The sequence below is a fragment of the Gossypium hirsutum genome, chromosome D04 (assembly GCF_007990345.1).
Source record: "Gossypium hirsutum isolate 1008001.06 chromosome D04, Gossypium_hirsutum_v2.1, whole genome shotgun sequence".
Classification (NCBI taxonomy): Eukaryota; Viridiplantae; Streptophyta; class Magnoliopsida; order Malvales; family Malvaceae; genus Gossypium; species Gossypium hirsutum.
Genome location: NC_053440.1, coordinates 2,056,384 through 2,075,866, shown reverse-complemented (window position 1 = coordinate 2,075,866; position 19,483 = coordinate 2,056,384). Strand labels below are relative to the sequence as shown.

General features: G+C 32.8%; 1 protein-coding gene across 1 annotated transcript; it reads left to right on the top strand.

Moving 5' to 3' along the window:
- Nucleotides 1–17,094: 17,094 nt before the first annotated feature.
- On the top strand, nucleotides 17,095–19,272 carry LOC107931613 (adenine/guanine permease AZG1). Its single transcript, XM_016863550.2, has one exon. It carries the CDS (start codon nucleotides 17,315–17,317, stop codon nucleotides 19,028–19,030), a length of 1,716 nt encoding a protein of 571 aa, XP_016719039.1. The 5' UTR covers nucleotides 17,095–17,314; the 3' UTR covers nucleotides 19,031–19,272.
- Nucleotides 19,273–19,483: the final 211 nt, after the last annotated feature.

Sequence of the window (19,483 nt, the reverse complement as noted above, 5' to 3'; positions counted from 1 at the left end):
AAACACCTTGTGTGCATTTTTTTATGTGGCTTTCTATTGTTCTTTATGGCTTCTTTTGGCATAAGTTTGCTTCCGCTATACAAATCGGTGCCTTGGAGGACTTCTAAAGGAATCCTCACTTGAGTAAAGGTTGACTGAGGTGAGTTTGGACGAACGGATTGCCTAAGGCCACACGGATCACAAGACAAAAAATCTAGCCCCGTGGCACTAGTATAGGAGCCTCTATGGTATTTTAACTCGATTATATGAAACAATAAAGTAAAGTTTTTAATTTAATTTTAGAAATGAAAAAACCAAAAAAAATATTGGATTTTATCATTTTATCTAGATAAATTCCAACTTTTTACACTTAAAATTTTAGTACCTTTTACACTACACCAAAGTTGTGTTTTCATGACGCTTTGAAAACATTACGAAAAATCAAATTATGACTTTTAATGACTTTTTTTTTGCAAAATGTTAAAAATTTTAACTGTAAGGAAATGTTTTTTGTGACACTTTGAAACGTCCCAGAAAATTTGTTTTTTGTGACGTTTGAACATCACAACAACCAAAAGCGTCACAAAAAGTTTATTTGTTGACATTTCAAAGTGTCTCGTTAACCAATTAGAAAAATAACAAAAACATTTGTTTTTGTGACGATTAAACATGTCACGAAAAAATGAAAAGAAATATTTTCTAGTTCATGACATTTATAAAATGTCACAAATATTTTCTAGCCCGTGGCATTTATAAAATGTCACGAAAAACTAATAAAAATTTAGCGAGTTGTGTGTCCTTTTGTGACATTTTTTACGTCACAAAAAATTGAGAAAAACAATCATTTGTATATCTTTTTGTGATGTTTTAAAAAACGTCTCGAACAATTTTAAACAAAATGTCACATAATGATTCTTTTTGGTTACTTTTTTAATCAAAAGGTAGCTAGAGTTACAAAAGCGTCACAAAAACTAGTATCTTTCATGACACATGTTTTGAATAATTGGAAACAAATAATAATAATAAAGTTATAGAAAATATTCAAAATATAAATATCAAAAGTCTCCAAAAGTCACAATGTACATAAAGCAATGGAATTAGTACAAGTACATAAAGTCCACCATACAAGAAAATAAAATCAAGAGCTAAAGTTCAAACATTAAAAACATAAAAACCAAAATAGAAATGAAAATAAACTTCACCATATGTATTGCCATGAACACTAAGTGGTTCGATCACGAGAACTGTCGACAGACCTGCAACCTAGAGTAGGATCAGTAGCTCGAACATTGGATTAATGGCAGGAGTGATCATCAACAGGTTGTGTTGATAGAGGGATAACTGCTCTTGACTGCATTTGTGCTGTCAACTCCTGAACTATAGCTAGGATATCATAGAACATATGCCACAAAACTTATAAAAGGGGTACCTCAGGTAGCGTATATGTGGGCAATTACATATCAACACCTTAGGAAAATTTAGAACCCATAACGGTCCGATTTACAGTGGTACCAAAAAATGCAATTTCAGAACTCCATTTTCGTAAACCAAATCCATAAATACTAAATATGAATATTTACAAAGTTAATATAAAACTATATTGAAGAATTGTAACACCCCTCACCCAGCTCGCTTGTCGGACCTAAACTACGAGATGCTACTACTTTCACCGGAGCAATCACATACAGTTCATAGCCATTAATTCAATTAAACATCAATTTGTATCATACTTCGATGTATAACAGTAGAATCATTGTTGAATTGTAGAGATTTATTTCAAATAAAAAAAAACTTCCTAGTCTAACTAGGAGAGGGAGAGGGGCTAATAGGGTGTGATTCCCCTCATATGCATTATGATGTGGATTCAAACCTCTCGTTGTATTTGGCCCAATTATATGTGCTCTCTGGACTTTTAACCTAACACTTTGTAATTTAATCCAACCTAATACATATTTTTTCTATTTTCCAAAATAAACATTAATTTTCCAATTAAATAAATTTATCATCCTAATTTTACCTCCAATAAAATTATGACGATTTTACCCCTGGTAAAATTTCCAAGAAAATATATTTAATATTTCACAACTCAACTTGTACAGAATGATCGAATGGTTTGTTTTCATTTTTGGGCTTTAAAACTACTAAAAAATATAAACTCATTCTTTCAATAATTTATGAGTAATCCATGTACATTTGCAAATGAATCATTTCTGATTTTCATTTTTATTTCCATTTCCATTTTGAGAAAACCACATTTATTTCCAAATGATTCCATTTCTCCATTTCGAAGAAAACCATAATCATTTCTGAATGTTTTCCATTTCTTTATTTCCATTCATTCTGCTCATTTTCGATTCAACACGCAATTCATTTTTGGTTTCATCGAGCTAGTAGAGGGATCGATTAGAAATATGTAATTTGGCTCAAATGATTTATAATTAAGTTCTGGCTTTTTGCCTATTAATTATAAACTCATTTAGTCACAAAGTCATTCCATTACAGTATCGTAATTGAGCTCTCTCTAACGACATACCATTAAGAAAGCATCTACTTAGTGCTCGTCCAATGACCTTGTCATAAATGTGTTACTTAGATCTCCTAGGATATCTTTGGTCTCTTTGGGATAATATCCACTCCCCTAATATGATCTTATTTTATCTCATGGTAACCGTTGCATCTTTCTTCATAAAAAGTCAATCACTATCAAATAGCGATCAAGTCATTCATCACAAAGACGAACAACCCGTGACCTTTTTTACTTTTCACCAACCTTGTAATGCCAATGAGAGGATATCATTTACCCATGTATCGAGCTATGAATTCCACTAGTGTGAATGAAGCTACGTACTGCAGAAGTCGTACACCCAATGCACCAGCTTTCGGTTCCTTATATGTTCGAACTTAGAATTTTACTTACATCAAAGTCTACGAGTCATACATACATAGTCTGTCATCCACTTAGGATTTAGGTATGACATACTATCAACATTACAAGTGAATAAGGCCATAAACAGATTCAGGATCTATTCTGCTTGGGCCTTGTCTAATGTACTATAAGTTCAGTTAGTTACATCTATTTCTCTATCTTCTGGGAGTCATCTACTCCGGTGCTCAAGACACGGCAACTCCCCAATTGGACTTGATAGACAGCATATTAGTTTTTCAATCAGTTTGTTCATTTCTGATTAGAAGAAGGATATGTTTAGATTTGTCTACTAATACAAGTTGTCTTTTCATATTATGATCCGACCACGTAATATCGCTTAGTATTAGTTAAACATTAGACAACCAATGAGCAATATTTTCTTCCATTTTGCTTTGTGTGCAAAAACCATTTGAGGGCAATAATATAAAATATATTAATTGTAATCAATGATTTTTTTTCTTAACCAATCTATTCAAAAAAAATTACAAGTTTACAAATAAATATACTACATTCCCTGCACCAAGTCTACCACGATTTAGCTCCAAATTGTTGTGTCGCCTCATTTGTGAGGTTCCTACACATAATAAACATATATTTTAATTAAAGTTAAATCAACTAAGAAATAAATAAAATTTTCCAAATCCAAAATTAACTAGATTCGTGAAATAAAATAAAATGCATACAATAAGAAAATAGAAATTAAATCATGAATTTAGTTGAAGTTAGGTTCCAACGCTTTCGTGTCCCCTTTTATGGCACTTCCTTCCTCTTCGTTTTGTTTGGGATCCACCTCCTCATCGGTATTGCTATCTTGTACTTGTCCATATTTGAGAGGTGGGAATTTTGGCATCCTCAAGCCGTGCCTCCTTGCAAAATCCTTGTACAATGGTCATATCTCCTACATCCATCGTACTATCCATTTAGATTTGGGTATATGGTTGTTATCCCAATTTTGTCGATGTTCCGCTACCGTTTTTTCTTTTTTGAGATTATGGATCTTCTCTTCGTTGTTCTTGTTTTCTCTTCTCTTCAATGACTTATTCTTTATGCGATGCGAGGAGTTGTTTATAGATGGAGTCTCTGATCGAATTCTTTGTTGGGAGCAACTATCGTTCAGTCCTTCCCATAGGGACATTTGCCTTTTTACACAATGTTGTTATGATATGCGAAAAGAGTAGTCCCACTTTTTCTTCACGAATACAATGAATCATGGTTCTATATACCCATGTTCCAACGCAAAGCTTTTCTTTCTGCAAAATAGTATATAGTGTTAGAATTAAGTGACCCGAATCCTTATTTAAATAAAATACTATGATAAAATAAAATAAAAGTAAAATCCCTATAGAATTATACTTCTTTTATTTTATTTTAGAATAAGGTTTTTTAAACTTTATTGAACTCCATCTATTTTATATTGATTAGAATAAGATGTTTCACTCCTATTAGAATATGGTTTTACAAGCCTATAAATAGACATAGTCTACTCCTCTTGTAATTATTCGAATTCGACATAGTGAATTTTCTTCTCCTCTGCCCATGGTTTCTTCCCAAAAGGGTTTTCACGTAAAATATGTGTTCTTTATTTTTATTTCTATTTCTATTTTCTTTGCGATATATTATCATTACTGATATTCTATTTTTACAAATTGGTATCAGAGCTTCCAAGTTGTTCATCTCAATCACGGTAATGGCGTCTTTGAAGTATGAAATTTTATTGTTGCATCGCAACACCAGATTCGCGTTGTGGCAGATAAAGATGGAGGCAGTTCTTGCACAGATAGACTTAGAGGAAGCCCTGCTAGGGGTAGATAAGATGCCTTCAACATTGACGGAGGAAGAGAAGAAGCACAAGGATCGAAAGGCATTAACACAGTTATGGAATTTGTCTAACAAAATTTTACAGGATGTGATGAAGGAGAAGACAGCCTCTAGATTATGGAAGAGGTTGGAACAAATATTTATATCGAAAACTCTAACTAGTAAGCTGCATATGAAGTAGCGTCTTTATGTTCATCGTTTGGAGGAAGGTGCGCCTATGCACGAACACTTAACAGTGTTTAAAAAAATTCTCTCAAATTTAGAGGTCATTCAGGTTTAGTATGACAAGGAAGATCTAGGGTTGATTCTACTTTGTTCGTTGCCACCGTCTTATTCAACCTTTAGAGATGCAATTTTATATAGCCGCGAGTCTCTCACAGTTGATGAGGTTTATGATTCTTTAACCTCGTATGATAAGATGAAGCATCTTGTGGTTAAAACTGACTCTCAATGAGAGGGTCTTATTGTTCGTGGGAGACAAGATCGAAATGTTGATGATGATCGTAGAAGGACACAGGAATAGAATCCTCGCCGTAAATATAAGGGTAGATCGAAGTCTTCAAACAGAGGTAAAACTTGTAACTTTTGCAAGAAGAAAGGGCACATTAAATCTGAGTGCTATAAGCTACAGAACAATATCAAAAGGGAGGCTGCGAATCAAAATGGAAAACAACTAGAAAATTCTAGTAAGCCTGATGTTGTAGAAGACTACAGCGATGCTGAACTTCTAGTTGCTTCTGGCAACAATTTTAAAGTGAGCAATGAGTGGATCCTTGATTCGGGCTACACCTTCCACATGAGTCCCAATCGGGATTAGTTTACAACTTACGAAACAGTGTCTAAAGGTATTATTTTGATGGGAAATAATATTTCATGTAAAATTACAGGTGTTGGAACAATTAAAGTTAAGATGTTTGATGGAGTTTTCAGAACACTTAGTGACATACGACATGTTCCAGAATTAAAGAGAAATTTCATTTCGTTGAGTACTCTTGATTCAAAAGGGTACAAATACACAGCTGAAAGTGGAGTTTTAAAGATTTCCAAAGGTTCCCTCGTTGTGATGAAAGGGCAGAGAAAGACTGCTAAGTTATATGTTTTGTAAGGTTTTACTGTTACTATTGATGTAGTTGTCGCATCCTCTTCCTTGTCAGATGATGATATTACTAAACTTTCGCATATGTGCCTAGGGCATATGAGTGAGAATGGCATGGCAGAATTGAGCAAAAGAGGACTTCTTGATGGGAAAGGAATTTACAAACTGAAGTTCTGTGAGCACTGCGTTTTTGGGAAGCAAAAGAGAGTTCGATTCACCAGAGGAATCCACAACACAAAAAGAACGTTGGAGTATATTCATTCTGATCTGTGGGGGCATCCAAAGTGCCTTCAAGAGGTGAAGCTAATTATATGCTAACTTTTATTGATGATTTTTCCAGAAAAGTGTGGGCGTTCTTCCTGAAGTAGAAAAGCGATGTGTTTTCCGTATTTAAGTCTTGGAAAACCATGATTGAAAAATAGACGGAAAAGCAAATAAAATATCTCCGCACAGACAATGGCTTAGAGTACTATTCAGATGAGTTTAATAAACTGTGCAAGTCAGAAGGGATCGTGAGACACTTGACAGTTCGTCATACTCCATAGCAAAACGGTGTTGCAGAATGAATGAACAGAACGATCATGGAGAAGGTTCGATGTATGTTGTCAAATGCCAACTTACCAAAGTCATTTTGGGCTGAAGCAGCCTCTACTGCATATTTTTTGATCAACCGATCTTCATCCGTTGCTATTGAGAAAAAGACTCTATAAGATGTATGGTCTGGTAATCTTGCTGACTATTCTGATTAAAAGATCTTTTGTTGTCCTACGTATGCTCATGTTGATAATGGAAAATTGAAACCGAGATCCGTTAAATGTATTTTTCTTGGTTATAAAGTTGGTGCAAAAGGGTATAAGTTATGGTGTCCTAAAAATAGAAAAGTTGTGATTAGCAGAGATGTTGTTTTTTTATGAAACTGCTATGCTACCTAACTTATCTCTTAAAGACTCTTCCAATAAAGAAAATTAAAGGCAGGTGGAGCATCAGTTTAATACAGAATCTACAACAAAGTCGACTACTGAAGCCAGTACAAAAATTCAAAATAGAGTTACTTCTTCACCACAATACTCTATCACCAAAAACAAAACTAGAAGAGAAATTAAACCTCCAAAAAAGTATACCGAGGCTGATCTAGTTACTTACGCTTTAAATGTGGATGAAGATATAGATGCAAACCAAATGCCATCTAATTATTTTGAGGCGGTTAGTTGTGAAGACTCAGAAAAGTGGATGTTTTCTATGCAAAAGGAGATGGAATCACTACACAAAAATAAAACATGGGATCTTGTGAAACTTCCTAAAAGTAAAAAGGTTGTTCGTTGTAAATGAGTGTTTAAGAAGAAATAGGGGACTCCAAGAGTTGAAGAACCCAGATATAAAGCAAGGCTTATTGCAAAGGGTTACAGTCAAATTCTAGGAGTGGACTTCACAGATGTGTTCTCTCCAGTTGTGAAGCATAGTTCGATTCGAGCTTTGCTTGGTATTGTGGCCATGCATGATTTAGAGCTTGAGCAGTTAGATGTAAAAACTGCATTTTTATATGGAGAACTTGAAGAGGATATTTACATGCAACAACCAGAGGATTTTACAGTCTTAGAAAAAGAGGACTATGCTTGCTGAAAAAGTCTCTTTTACGGTTTGAAACAGTCACCAAGACAGTGGTATAAGAGGTTTGATTCATTTATGACTTCTCATGATTTTAAAAAAAGTAGCTTTGACAGTTATGTTTACTTTAAGAAAAATAGTAATGGTTCTTTTGTGTATCTACTCCTTTATGTTGATGAAATGTTGATAGCAGCGAAAGATAAAAGGAGAGATAAGAAAGGTCAAAGCCCAACTAAGTGAAGAATTTGAGATGAAAGATTTGGGACCAGCAAAGAAGATACTTGGTATGGAGATTCTCAAAGATAGAAAAGCAAGTAAATTGTACCTAAGTTAGAAGGGGTACATTGAGAAAGTTTTTTGCATATTCAATATGCAGAATGCTAAGCCTGTTAGTACTCTTTTAGCAGCCCATTTTAGACTTTCATCGCCTTTGTCTTCACAATCAGATGATGAGATTAAGTACATGTCACATGTTTCATACTCTAGTGCAGTGGGATCTCTCATGTATGTCATGGTTTGTTCACATCCAGATTTATCATTTACAGTTAGTGCAGTTAGCAGATACATGGTGAATCTAGGTAAAGAACATTGGAAAGCAGTTCAGTGGGTTTTAAGATACTTACGAGGTATTACCGATGTTTGCTTATAGTTTGGAAGAACTAGAGATGGAGTCATTGGGTATGTTGATGCTGATTTTGCTGGAGACCTCGATAGAATAAGATCTCTCACAAGTTATGTCTTTACAATCGGAGGTTATGCAATCAGTTGGAAAGCCACTTTGCAAACTACAGTCGCTTTGTCTACCACTGAAGCTGAGTACATGGCGATTACTAAGGCTTGTAAAGAAGCTATTTGGTTGAAGGGACTCTTTAGTGAACTCAATGAAGACCTTCAAATCAATACAATATTTTGTGACAGTCAAAATGTCATCTTCCTTCCAAAAGATCAAATGTTTCATTAGAGAACAAAACACATTGATGTTCGGTATCATTTTGTTCGTGATATTATTGCTCGTGGTGATATTGTTGTGAGCAAAATTAGTACTCATGAAAATCCTGCAAATATAATGACTAAGTCACTTCCTATAACCAAGTTAGAGCATTGCTTAGACTTGGTTGGAGTTCATTGTTGAAGATAAACCCTTAAGGGGTTTTATGGAAGAGGTGGAGAACTTGTTCACTGAGAGTTCGCGATGAAGAACTTGCTTATTAAGAATTCATGTCAAGGTGAAGATTGTTAGAATTAAGTGACTCGAATCCTTATTTAAATAAAATACTGTGGTAAAATAAAATAAAATTAAAATCCCTATAGAATTATACTTCTTTTATTTTATTTTAGAATAAGGTTTTTTAAACCTTATTAAACTCTATCCATTTGATATTGATTAGAATAAGGTGTTTCACTCATATTAGAATATGGTTTTACAAGCCTATAAATAGACATAGTCTACTCCTCTTGTAATTATTCAAATTCGACATAGTGAATTTTCTTCTCCTCTGCCGTGGTTTTTTTCCTGAAAAAGTTTCCATTTAAAATTTGTGTGTTCTTTATTTTTATTTCTATTTCTATTTCTATTTTTTTGCGATATATTGTCATTACCGATATTCTATTTTTACATATAGCATAGTAGCTAGAAAGGTGGTGATGTTAGAACTATTCATAGTTGGGTATATTCGAATGCAAATAAATTGCACCCACAACTTAGTTAGAGGAATCATACTCGGTGGATGAAACGATATCGGCATATTGGTACCCAAGTCTATTTGCCATTCTCCTCACCCTTCAGTTAAATAATCTATGTGTCATCTATATTAATACGTGGACAGAATTTCAAGTCGGTTATCTATATAAAGTTGTACATGTAAAATGGGACACCGTTAAACCTAAAAATTTACAGGTTGGAGATTAAGATTTCCTTCCCTTTAACGGTAACATACAACCATGGTTCACTCAATGGTCTCTTTTCTTCGTACTTTTTTAGCAAAGCATAAAATTCTTGAACCACTGAAATGCATGTCGGTTTAGTTAGGTGTTTGCCGAGATTTTCCCACTTATGGGAGCACACTATTCCCATATTTTGCCTCCACTATCTATTGGGAATTCAAATCCCTATTCTTGGAGGACCATTTTATTTTGAATACCTTCAAGGTATGTTTCAAATTTGTTCTTTCTCATGCTAACGAAATTATCAGGTACCGACTATTCATCACTTGACACTCCCCATACACGTTTGGAATCCATCGCAAAAACTCTTACTGCTTTCACAATCCAACCAATGAATGACAATAGAAACAATTTGTTAAAATCGAAACAATCAAGAGTTAAAAAACGTAACCTCTTTTGTCACATTCTTGAAGTTGTTGTTGATTTGTTTGTTGTTGAGATGACTCCTTATGTATGCAACCAAGAGAGGGGATAAGACAATGAGTAATATGTGGCAGCACTCGAGGGAAAAATACTTAACTTGTGGAAAACAAAAAAAAAAACAATGAGAGGAGAGACTTAGAGGTATTTTGGGGATGGTAAGTGCATAATGGGGTTTTAAGAAACTGTTTAGGAGGTTTAATAGGATTTTTAGGGTTAAACGGACGTGGTTTATAAAAAGGACGGTCGATTGCATGAAAATCTAGGAAAAATCATGCAGATTCGACATGATGTCACGAAACCCATACTCAATGTTGCAACACCGAACTTCAAATGGTCCAGGTTTTTATTTCGATATTACGTGTCATGACACTGAGTGGTTGTGTCGCGACACTGACTTTATGGGTTGGAATTATTTCACTTTGAATTGTCATGCCGCGACACCAATGGTTGGTGTCGCCACACCGCCATGTTTTCGGTACTGCAAGAGTTCGAAGTGTCGTGTAGCTAAATTATAAAAATCCAACCGCTATAAAATTTAATTGACAAAAGGTTTGAGGACTTATATGGCAATTAACCAAAGGCCCAAAATGATAAATAGATGATTTCCAATAAGAGATAATGTATGATGATCACATATTCCACTTAGGTTTAATTATGATTAAATTAAGCTTAATTATATCTTAGTTAACTAATTAAATTGTGATTTGAAGGCAATTTGTACTTTCACTCACATCACCTTTCACTTACCAAACAACTTAATTTGTCCTGCATTGGCTTGGAACTCTTAATGCAAAGAAAGCTAAAAACAACTTTCACTCCTTCATAATTATGGAGTTGTGGGTCCATAAATTAATCACATTTTTCTGTTGTTTTCTTTCTTTCTTTTTTTCCTTCCTTCCAATCATGTCATCATTTGAAATACGAACAAATTTTTTCATCCTTTTGTCTAAAGCTAGTTGGGAATCAAAGAGACCCTATGATTAGGAATAGGAAATGTTTCATTTGCCTAACTTGAAAGTGATCAATTAAACCTTGAATATATGATTCAATGATTATCATATTTTATTTATTGATATTCAATAAAACATAGAATCCAGCTTTTGTAATAAAAAAAAACATTTATCATGCATGATTATAGGAGTGGAGAACATGGGTCGGAGAAAAATGTCATGTTGTCAAGCATGGGAGGGATTTTCAATACAACATTTATGAGACAAATGGTTGGGAAGTAAGATTAAATTATGTATGAGCTTTGGTACATAAGATCACTTTAGCTAACAAATCGTGTAGGCCTACATCTAGATTAGATATTCAAGTATAATATTATGAAATCAAAAACTTCCTTAGATGGTAAGGATTTGGGAAGCTTTTCTTGCCCAATCACAAACACAATTACTGCTAACAGATATCACTAGCTAGCTACATTTATTCTATTGTGCTTGTCATAATCACAATAAAAGGAAATTTCAACATCATCACCCCATCTAATCCCAACCTCAATGATGCAGTCAGATTTCATCAATTAGACAGTAAGATCTTAAGTTGCCAATTAGGTTTTAGCTCAGACTATATTATATGTTAATAGACTCTTTAAAGATTGTAATTAAAAGAAAATGACTTTAATGTAAAAAAAAATAGAGACTTTTAAACCTAAAATCTCATTTTTAAAGAGAAAAAAAAATAATCTTGAGTCTAATGCTTTTGAGGTTTTTTGGCAACTTATTTGTGGTGGGTATTCCATTAGTTGAAACTTGCCAAACTTATAGGTCCCATACATATTTAGTATCTAACTAGATTAACAAGAAAACAATTATTCATGATTGCCTAGGTACATAATATTTGTATACGTAGAAATGTTAAAAATGTCTCAACAGGAAAAAAGAACCCGTCGTATCAATGGAGAATTTTAAGAATTTTTTTTTTAGATTAGTAAAACAAACTCGTTTTTGAATTTTTGGTGTGGAACAAAAAAAATGAATTGAATTTAAAGTTGGGTTAAGTGAATAAATGAATGGAGTTCTACAACCCCAATTATAGGGAAACAAAAAGTAATGAACTTATGTTCTCAACTTGAATGATTGAATACATGATCTAATTAAGCCTTAAAAATAAATTAGTGCCTAATGTGATAAAAGTAACAACGAGGATGAAGTAATGGGAGAAGGTAGGGACCTTAACCCCTTCATAAATAGGTAACCTTCATTTTCAGTTCTTCACAAATATTAATAAATCAATTTAAGTATTTTAGTCCTTGGATAAATGAAAGTTTTGCATTTTTTACCTATTCTAAAAATTAATTATTTAATTAATCCTTTTAAAATAAATATTTTAAATTTAACTCCCTCTAAATTTTATAAATTTATCTCACTCCCTACGCAATCCAATTATCTATCACGCTATTTTAAGCAAGTCTAGGGACAGTTTCTAAATTTCTTATTATTTAAATTTCATATAAAAGATAATAATGAAAACATATATGAATTTACAATTTTATTATTAATTTTTTTGGTCAAATTTTGCTTCTAGTCCTTGTTCTCTAGTTCGGTCATTTTTTAGCCCTTATATTTTTTAAATTTTGAAATTTTTGTCTTAATATCTAAACGACATTTGTTACATTTGTTAAAATAAATGATGTTATTTCTAAAATCTTATGCAATAAACATATCATACCCCTTATACCCTGGGCGACACACATGCTACAATAGACGGGACAAAAGGTCACGATCCCGCGAGGGTGAGCTAACTCCAAAAACTCGTCCTCAATTTGGATTGCAGGCTGCAACTCACCTGTATGAAGCCAAAATCGGTAGTAATCGCCGATCAGCCATATGGCGGTGAAATCATTCCCGAGCCTTGTACACACCACCCGTCATATATGTGTAATTTCATGTTAGTTTGTTATTTCTAAAAAATACCCACAAAAAAATATCATTTTAGTTGATGGATTTAATAGTTACCGTTTGAGTTAGGACTAAAATATCAAAATTCAAAAAATATAAAGACTAAAAATAATCAAATTAGAGAATAGAGACTAAACTCATAAGTTCCACATAGTACAAGAGTTATAGCAAAAGTTAACCTAATAGATTTGACTGCTGCTGTTTGAGTTAGGATTGAAATTTCAAAATTTGAAAAGTACAAAAACTAAAATTATAAATAAATAAAAAACTAAATCCGCAACTTACGCATGGTACAGAGACTAATATTATAGTGCATGTTATAAAATATGGCGAATTCTTAGCTCAATTGACATCAGTATTTGCCAGTGCAGGAAGATACAGGTTTGAGCACGCTCAAAGATATTTATCATCTTATTTAAGGGTATATAAATATTTAAAATTGTAAAATAATGAGAGTGTGAGACAATAATAGTGGTACCCTTAAAAACAGGGTTCATAACAGGAAGTGATGTGCTCTTTTAGGTGAGGTCTTTATTTTTCAATTAAACATCATGCTTTTGTGGAAGTAGTAGTAGATGAAAGCATTGAATACTTAAAAGGTACAATGTCCGCAAATGAGGGCATTGGTCTCGTGAAGTTGCCACCTTAAAATTAATTGTCTATATTTATATCTATATATATATATGTCAGATTATGATTTTCATACTATATTCACCTTACTTCATATATATATATTTTTACATTTTTGTTTGTTGGATGATGCAAAATTTTTCTTTAAAAAAGGTATCAAAATAATTATTTTATTATCGACAAGTGTTAGGAGAAATGGCAAAGTACATTGTATTTTTAAAGAGAGATAGAAGTTTAAATCTGGGAGACAACATTATAGAGAATGACAACTCTGAAAATGAACTGTAAAATAAACATATGAAATACCGAAAAAATAATAATTTTATGCCAATCATGTCACTAGCTCAATGATAAATTTATGTAGATTTTAAGTTAATTAACATGGGGTCTAGAATTCAATCACTGTAAAACCCTTTGGACATGCCAAAGCCAATCGAAGCCATCCCAAGTAATACAAATACTATTACAATTAATTCTAATGAAAAGAAGTGAAATTTAATATATATATATATATTGTCTATTTAACTTTACAAAAAAATCATTTTAATATTTTGTTTACAGGAGCGTAGCTAGGGATTGGCAAGAGTCCAACCCTCCTCTAAAATATAAAATTTTTCATTTAGATCCCTTTAAAATTTATAAAAATTTAAATTAGAAAAGATAAAATTGTACTTTGACCTCATAAAATTGATAAAATTTTGATTTAATTCTTTAAAAATTATAAAGATATAGATATTAAAATGGTGAAATTATATTTTAACTATCGTAAAAATATACAATTTAATTTTAACCCCCTAAAAAGTTTCTAACTTCACCCTTGAATAAAAGAAATTATGCCAAAAAAAACCATAATATTTGATAATGAACATTAATTGAATTTGTTTTATTTAATTAAAAAAAAAGTCCATGTGCTGAAATGGAATATGAAAATGGATTAGTCTTTGTTGACAGTCCAAAACAGAGAAAACAGGTAGATTATCTAACTATGACAGCGTAGTTCTTCTGACTAATAGCCTTTTGGTGTCTGATATTTCAGATCCTAAAATTGTGGGAAAAATAACAATAATAAATTCACACCAATGGCCTTCCATTCTCAATTTAATTAATTATTATGTAATTAGCATGTAATTACTGACTACATTATTTTGATTTTCTTTCTACAAAATTGAGCATATTATAATTAAAAGTAGGGTAAATTATAATAGAGGTAACCTAATTATGTTTTTTTTTTCTTTTTTGTCATCTAATTATGAAAAATTATAAATTTATCTTTTTTTACCATTAATTGACTAACGTAAAAATAGAAATACCCAAAAATCTAAAATAATTGGGTGACTGAAAAAGATTTTCTAATAAAAAATGTTAAAATGTTTTGTATACTGCTTGAATTTAACATTATGGGTCCTATGTTATGAGAATGGTAAAGATTCATGTGATTATATTAAAAATTTAAAGAATTTTTAAAAAAAATTTGACTATTATATATATAACGTACTCCCAAGTATATATATCCAAGCAACAGTAACGTAAAATCAAATTACCCTTCCGGAGCATACACATATATTGAAATTGAAAATTCATTTATTGTGATTATGCATAGCGAAATTTAAACTTAGATTCTCAAATACATAATTATGTACTTCATTAGGAATTGTTATTAAAATACTACTTATAATAATTAAATTTCAAATTTTACTATACTTAAAATCCCTAATAAAATAAATGCTATTAGGAGAGAGCAATTTTTAGTTAGAACCCATTAATCGATTCAATTGGATTAATCAATTTTGGTTTGAGCGGATTAGGTAATTTTCAATTATGGGTTCATTTTAATTGGTTACGAATTTTTAAATTTTCAATTGAATAGAAAAAAAAGATTTAATTTAATATTATTCAAACCCAATAACCTAATCCAATGACTAAAGGTGTGAAATTTTTAATCAAAATGTAGTAATACATGAAGTGTGTAGAGGTGTGAAACTAGGATTTCAGCTTTATTAGCATTCATTGTTATGTTTAGTCAAGGTAGAATACCATTGGCAATTACCAAGGGGATATGGAGTGGTTTAACTATATGACTTTAATACTATATAAAATCCTAGGAAAAAGTCAACCTTTTTTGTTATTATTATTAACAATATTTCCATTTGCAAGTTGCTATTGCAGCTAGCTGCTACCATTCCATGTTTTTAAATTTGTCAACACCAATTAATCCTTACCTTTTTCATTAGGGTATTGGTCATTACCGACCTGCTATCCGCTTATTTGATTGGGATTAATCTAATCTTTTTTATTTCAGTAGTGATCGTCTATATAATTTATATCATATGAGTTCATACGTGAAGGGTTTGCATCATCAAACAAGTGAACTCACATTTAGAGAACACATGTTAATCTTAGAATAGAGTACATGTTACCATACATGGGGGCTTACCTAAGATGTTACATCCAGAAACCGTATCATATAAATAGAAAAATTAACCTCCTTAAAAGATAGGCTTACGAAAACACTCAACACTCAAATATATTGTAAAAATTAATCCAATAAATTAGTGGATATAAAATTTAATGATTTTATTGATATTTTTATTGTATTTCTCAATTTATAATAAACTAAGTGAATTGTATAAATATTTATTAGAGGGAAGAAAAATGATTAAAACATGGGTACAAATTTCAAACTAAACAAAAGGAAAAAATAGTCTGACCAAAAACGAGCCTACTTGGGCTACTTGCAATATTTATTATTTTCAATATTTTTAAAAGGAGAAAGATGTATAATAGTAACTTTAACCCTCAATAGTTATACACTGTTTTAATTTAATCTTGATTCTAAAAACTTCAACCCTCAACGTGTAATTTGAGAATTATTTTTAAAAGAATGGGAAAATATGAAAATTATTATATTGGATTTTTTGGTATTCCAGTTTTTGGTATATTTTTTTATCAAATGTAGTTGATATTTTTTAGCTTTTTAGGTGAAAAGGGTCACAAAGAAAAGTAAAATTACACAAAAGAAAAAGAAAAAGATCAAATTATACAATGTGTAAATGTTGAGGGTTAAATTTTTTAGAATCAAGACTAAATTGGCACAATGTGTTAATGTTGAGAGTTAAAATTGCTATTATGCCTAATTTAAAAATTACCATCTTTCATTAGCCATTTAATAGCTTGTGACTAAAAAAGACAAAATTGAATAGTTTGATGATCTTTTTGTAATTTTTCATAATTATATAACCAAAAAAGAAGGCATAATGACTTATTTGACCCTCTAACTTTACAAAAAAAATCATTTTAGCCCTATATTTAATTTTTTTATCTCATTTAGCCCTTAAACTTGTGATGTTGCCAAATCACCCCAAAATGGATGAAAAAGTTAACGTTTGATAACTTTGTTGATGTGGCATACACGTGGATTGCCATGCGGATGCCACATAAGCAATTAATTATTTTTTAAATATAAAAATTCAAAAAAATATTTTTTAATATTTTAAATTTTAAAAATTAATTAATTGTTAACGTGACATATACGTACGTGGAGCCACATAAGCAAATTGACAAGTGTTAACTTTTTTTATCTATTTTAGTGTGATTTGACAAACAATCCAAATTTAAGAATTAAAAGAGACGAAAAACCAAATGAAGGGTAAAATGATTTTTTTCATAAAGTTGAGGGATTAAAAAAGAATTATGCCAAAGAAAGAAATTACTAATAGTTGTGTCAGAAGTAAATACTAAAGGAGTTTATCCACAATTTTCTCAAAAATCAAAAGAATCGATCATCTCCTTATTCTCACTTTCTCTTCCCTGTTTTCAACTAATCATATTTTGCCATAAAATTTTCCCAGAAAAAATATAAAACCCAAACTTTTTCATTTCTTCTTCTTTGGGTATTTGTTTATTTGTTTATTTATTTATATATATAATACCATACCCTTTTCTTCTTACCTACTTAACAAAGTTTCTTTGTTTTGATTTTCCAATTCCACGGCCATGGAACCTCACTCACCCAAAAAGTTCCTAACTCGACTCAACTCAGCCGTGGCCAACGGTCGAATCGGGAAGCGTTTCAAACTCACTGAACGGAACTCCACTTTCACAACCGAGTTACGTGCCGGCACAGCGACGTTTCTCACCATGGCTTACATCTTAGCCGTCAATGCTTCCATCCTCGCCGACTCAGGCGGTCCTTGCAGCGTCTCAGATTGCGTTCCTTTGTGCTCTGACCCTTCTGTTCCATTGTCCAACTGTACCGGGTCAACCCAAAGAGTCATCCAGCCCGATGTCTCATGCAAATTCGACCCGGTTAACCCGGGATACGCTTCATGTTTGGAGAAAGTACGTAAAGATCTCATAGTAGCCACTGTCGCTTCGTCTCTTATTGGCTGCGTAATCATGGGTGCTTTCGCGAATTTGCCCCTAGCTTTGGCTCCCGGTATGGGTACAAATGCTTATTTTGCCTATACCGTTGTCGGGTTTCACGGGTCGGGTAGTATCTCTTATAAGAATGCTTTAGCCGCCGTCTTCATTGAAGGGTTAATCTTTTTGTTCATTTCAGCTATTGGATTCCGGGCCAAGTTAGCTAAGTTGGTTCCCAAACCCGTCCGGATCAGCTCGTCAGCCGGCATCGGGCTTTTTCTCGCGTTTATTGGGTTACAAAATAACCAAGGAATCGGATTAATCGGGTATAATCCATCAACCCTTGTGACCCTCGCCGGGTGCCCGAGTTCGTCCCGGATTTCAGTTGCCCCGGTTTTAGAATTGGCTAACTCAAGCGTCAGTCTAATGCCTGGAGGTACTGTTTCCGGCGACATATTTTGCCTACGTAACAGAATGGAGAGTCCCACACTATGGCTTGGAATCGTCGGCTTTGTCATTATAGCTTATTGCTTGGTGAAAAATATTAAGGGTGCTATGATTTACGGTATAGTATTTGTAACGGCGGTTTCATGGTTCCGTGGCACTAAAGTGACGGCTTTTCCGAACACCGACGCCGGTAATTCCGCCCATGAGTATTTCAAGAAAGTTGTTGATATCCATTTAATTCAAAGTACAGCTGGGGCGTTGAGTTTTGATACTATTGGTAAAGGCTACTTTTGGGAGGCTTTGATCACGTTCTTATATGTTGACATATTGGATACAACTGGTACGTTATATTCCATGGCCAGATTTGCCGGTTTCACCGACGAAAACGGGGATTTCGAGGGTCAATATTTCGCTTTCATGTCCGACGCCATGTCAATCGTCGTGGGATCGTTGCTCGGGACATCACCGGTAACAGCTTTCATCGAATCATCAACAGGGATACGAGAAGGTGGACGAACAGGACTCACAGCTTTAACAGTGGCGGGATATTTTCTGCTAGCTTTCTTCTTCACACCGCTTTTGGCGTCGATACCAGCATGGGCGGTGGGGCCGCCGCTAATACTGGTGGGAGTGTTGATGATGAGAGCAGTGGTGGAAATTGAGTGGGATGATATGAGGCAGGCAATCCCTGCTTTTGTGACATTGATATTGATGCCTTTAAGCTATTCGATAGCATATGGGCTAATTGGTGGGATTGGGACTTACATTGTCTTACACATTGGGGACTGGGCGAGGGATGTGCTGGTAAAGTATGGCGTCGTAAAAAGAAGAGAGATTGCGGCCAATGGGGCACATATTCAGCAACATGCATGTGTAAAAGCAGTTGAAGTTGATCCTGTTTAGGTCTTAGCACCCTTCTCGTATCTTTACTTTTGTTTTTACACCTTTTGGACTAATATCTTTCTAGTCCTTGTACAAATACATATGTATTTATTTAGGATAACAAATCCTTTCACATACACATGTTAGATACTACTAGTCAATCTATTTTGTATGAATTTTGATTGTATACTTGTATTTAACATATTCCAAGTCTTTTTTTGTCAAACATCACAAATTATATACAATTTTATTTTTTTATTTAACATTTCATATCAATTATTCAAACATGTCGTTTTAACTTTTTATTTTTATTTTAAATGCATCTTGTTTTTTTCCCATGTTGGGTCAACCAAATTGTCAATATATAAGTACTAAAAAACAAACATATAAAATTGTTAAATATTAAATTTAAAATTTTAAACAATACTATGATCGAGTTTAAAATAAATTTGAATTACCCATTTACGAGTATGA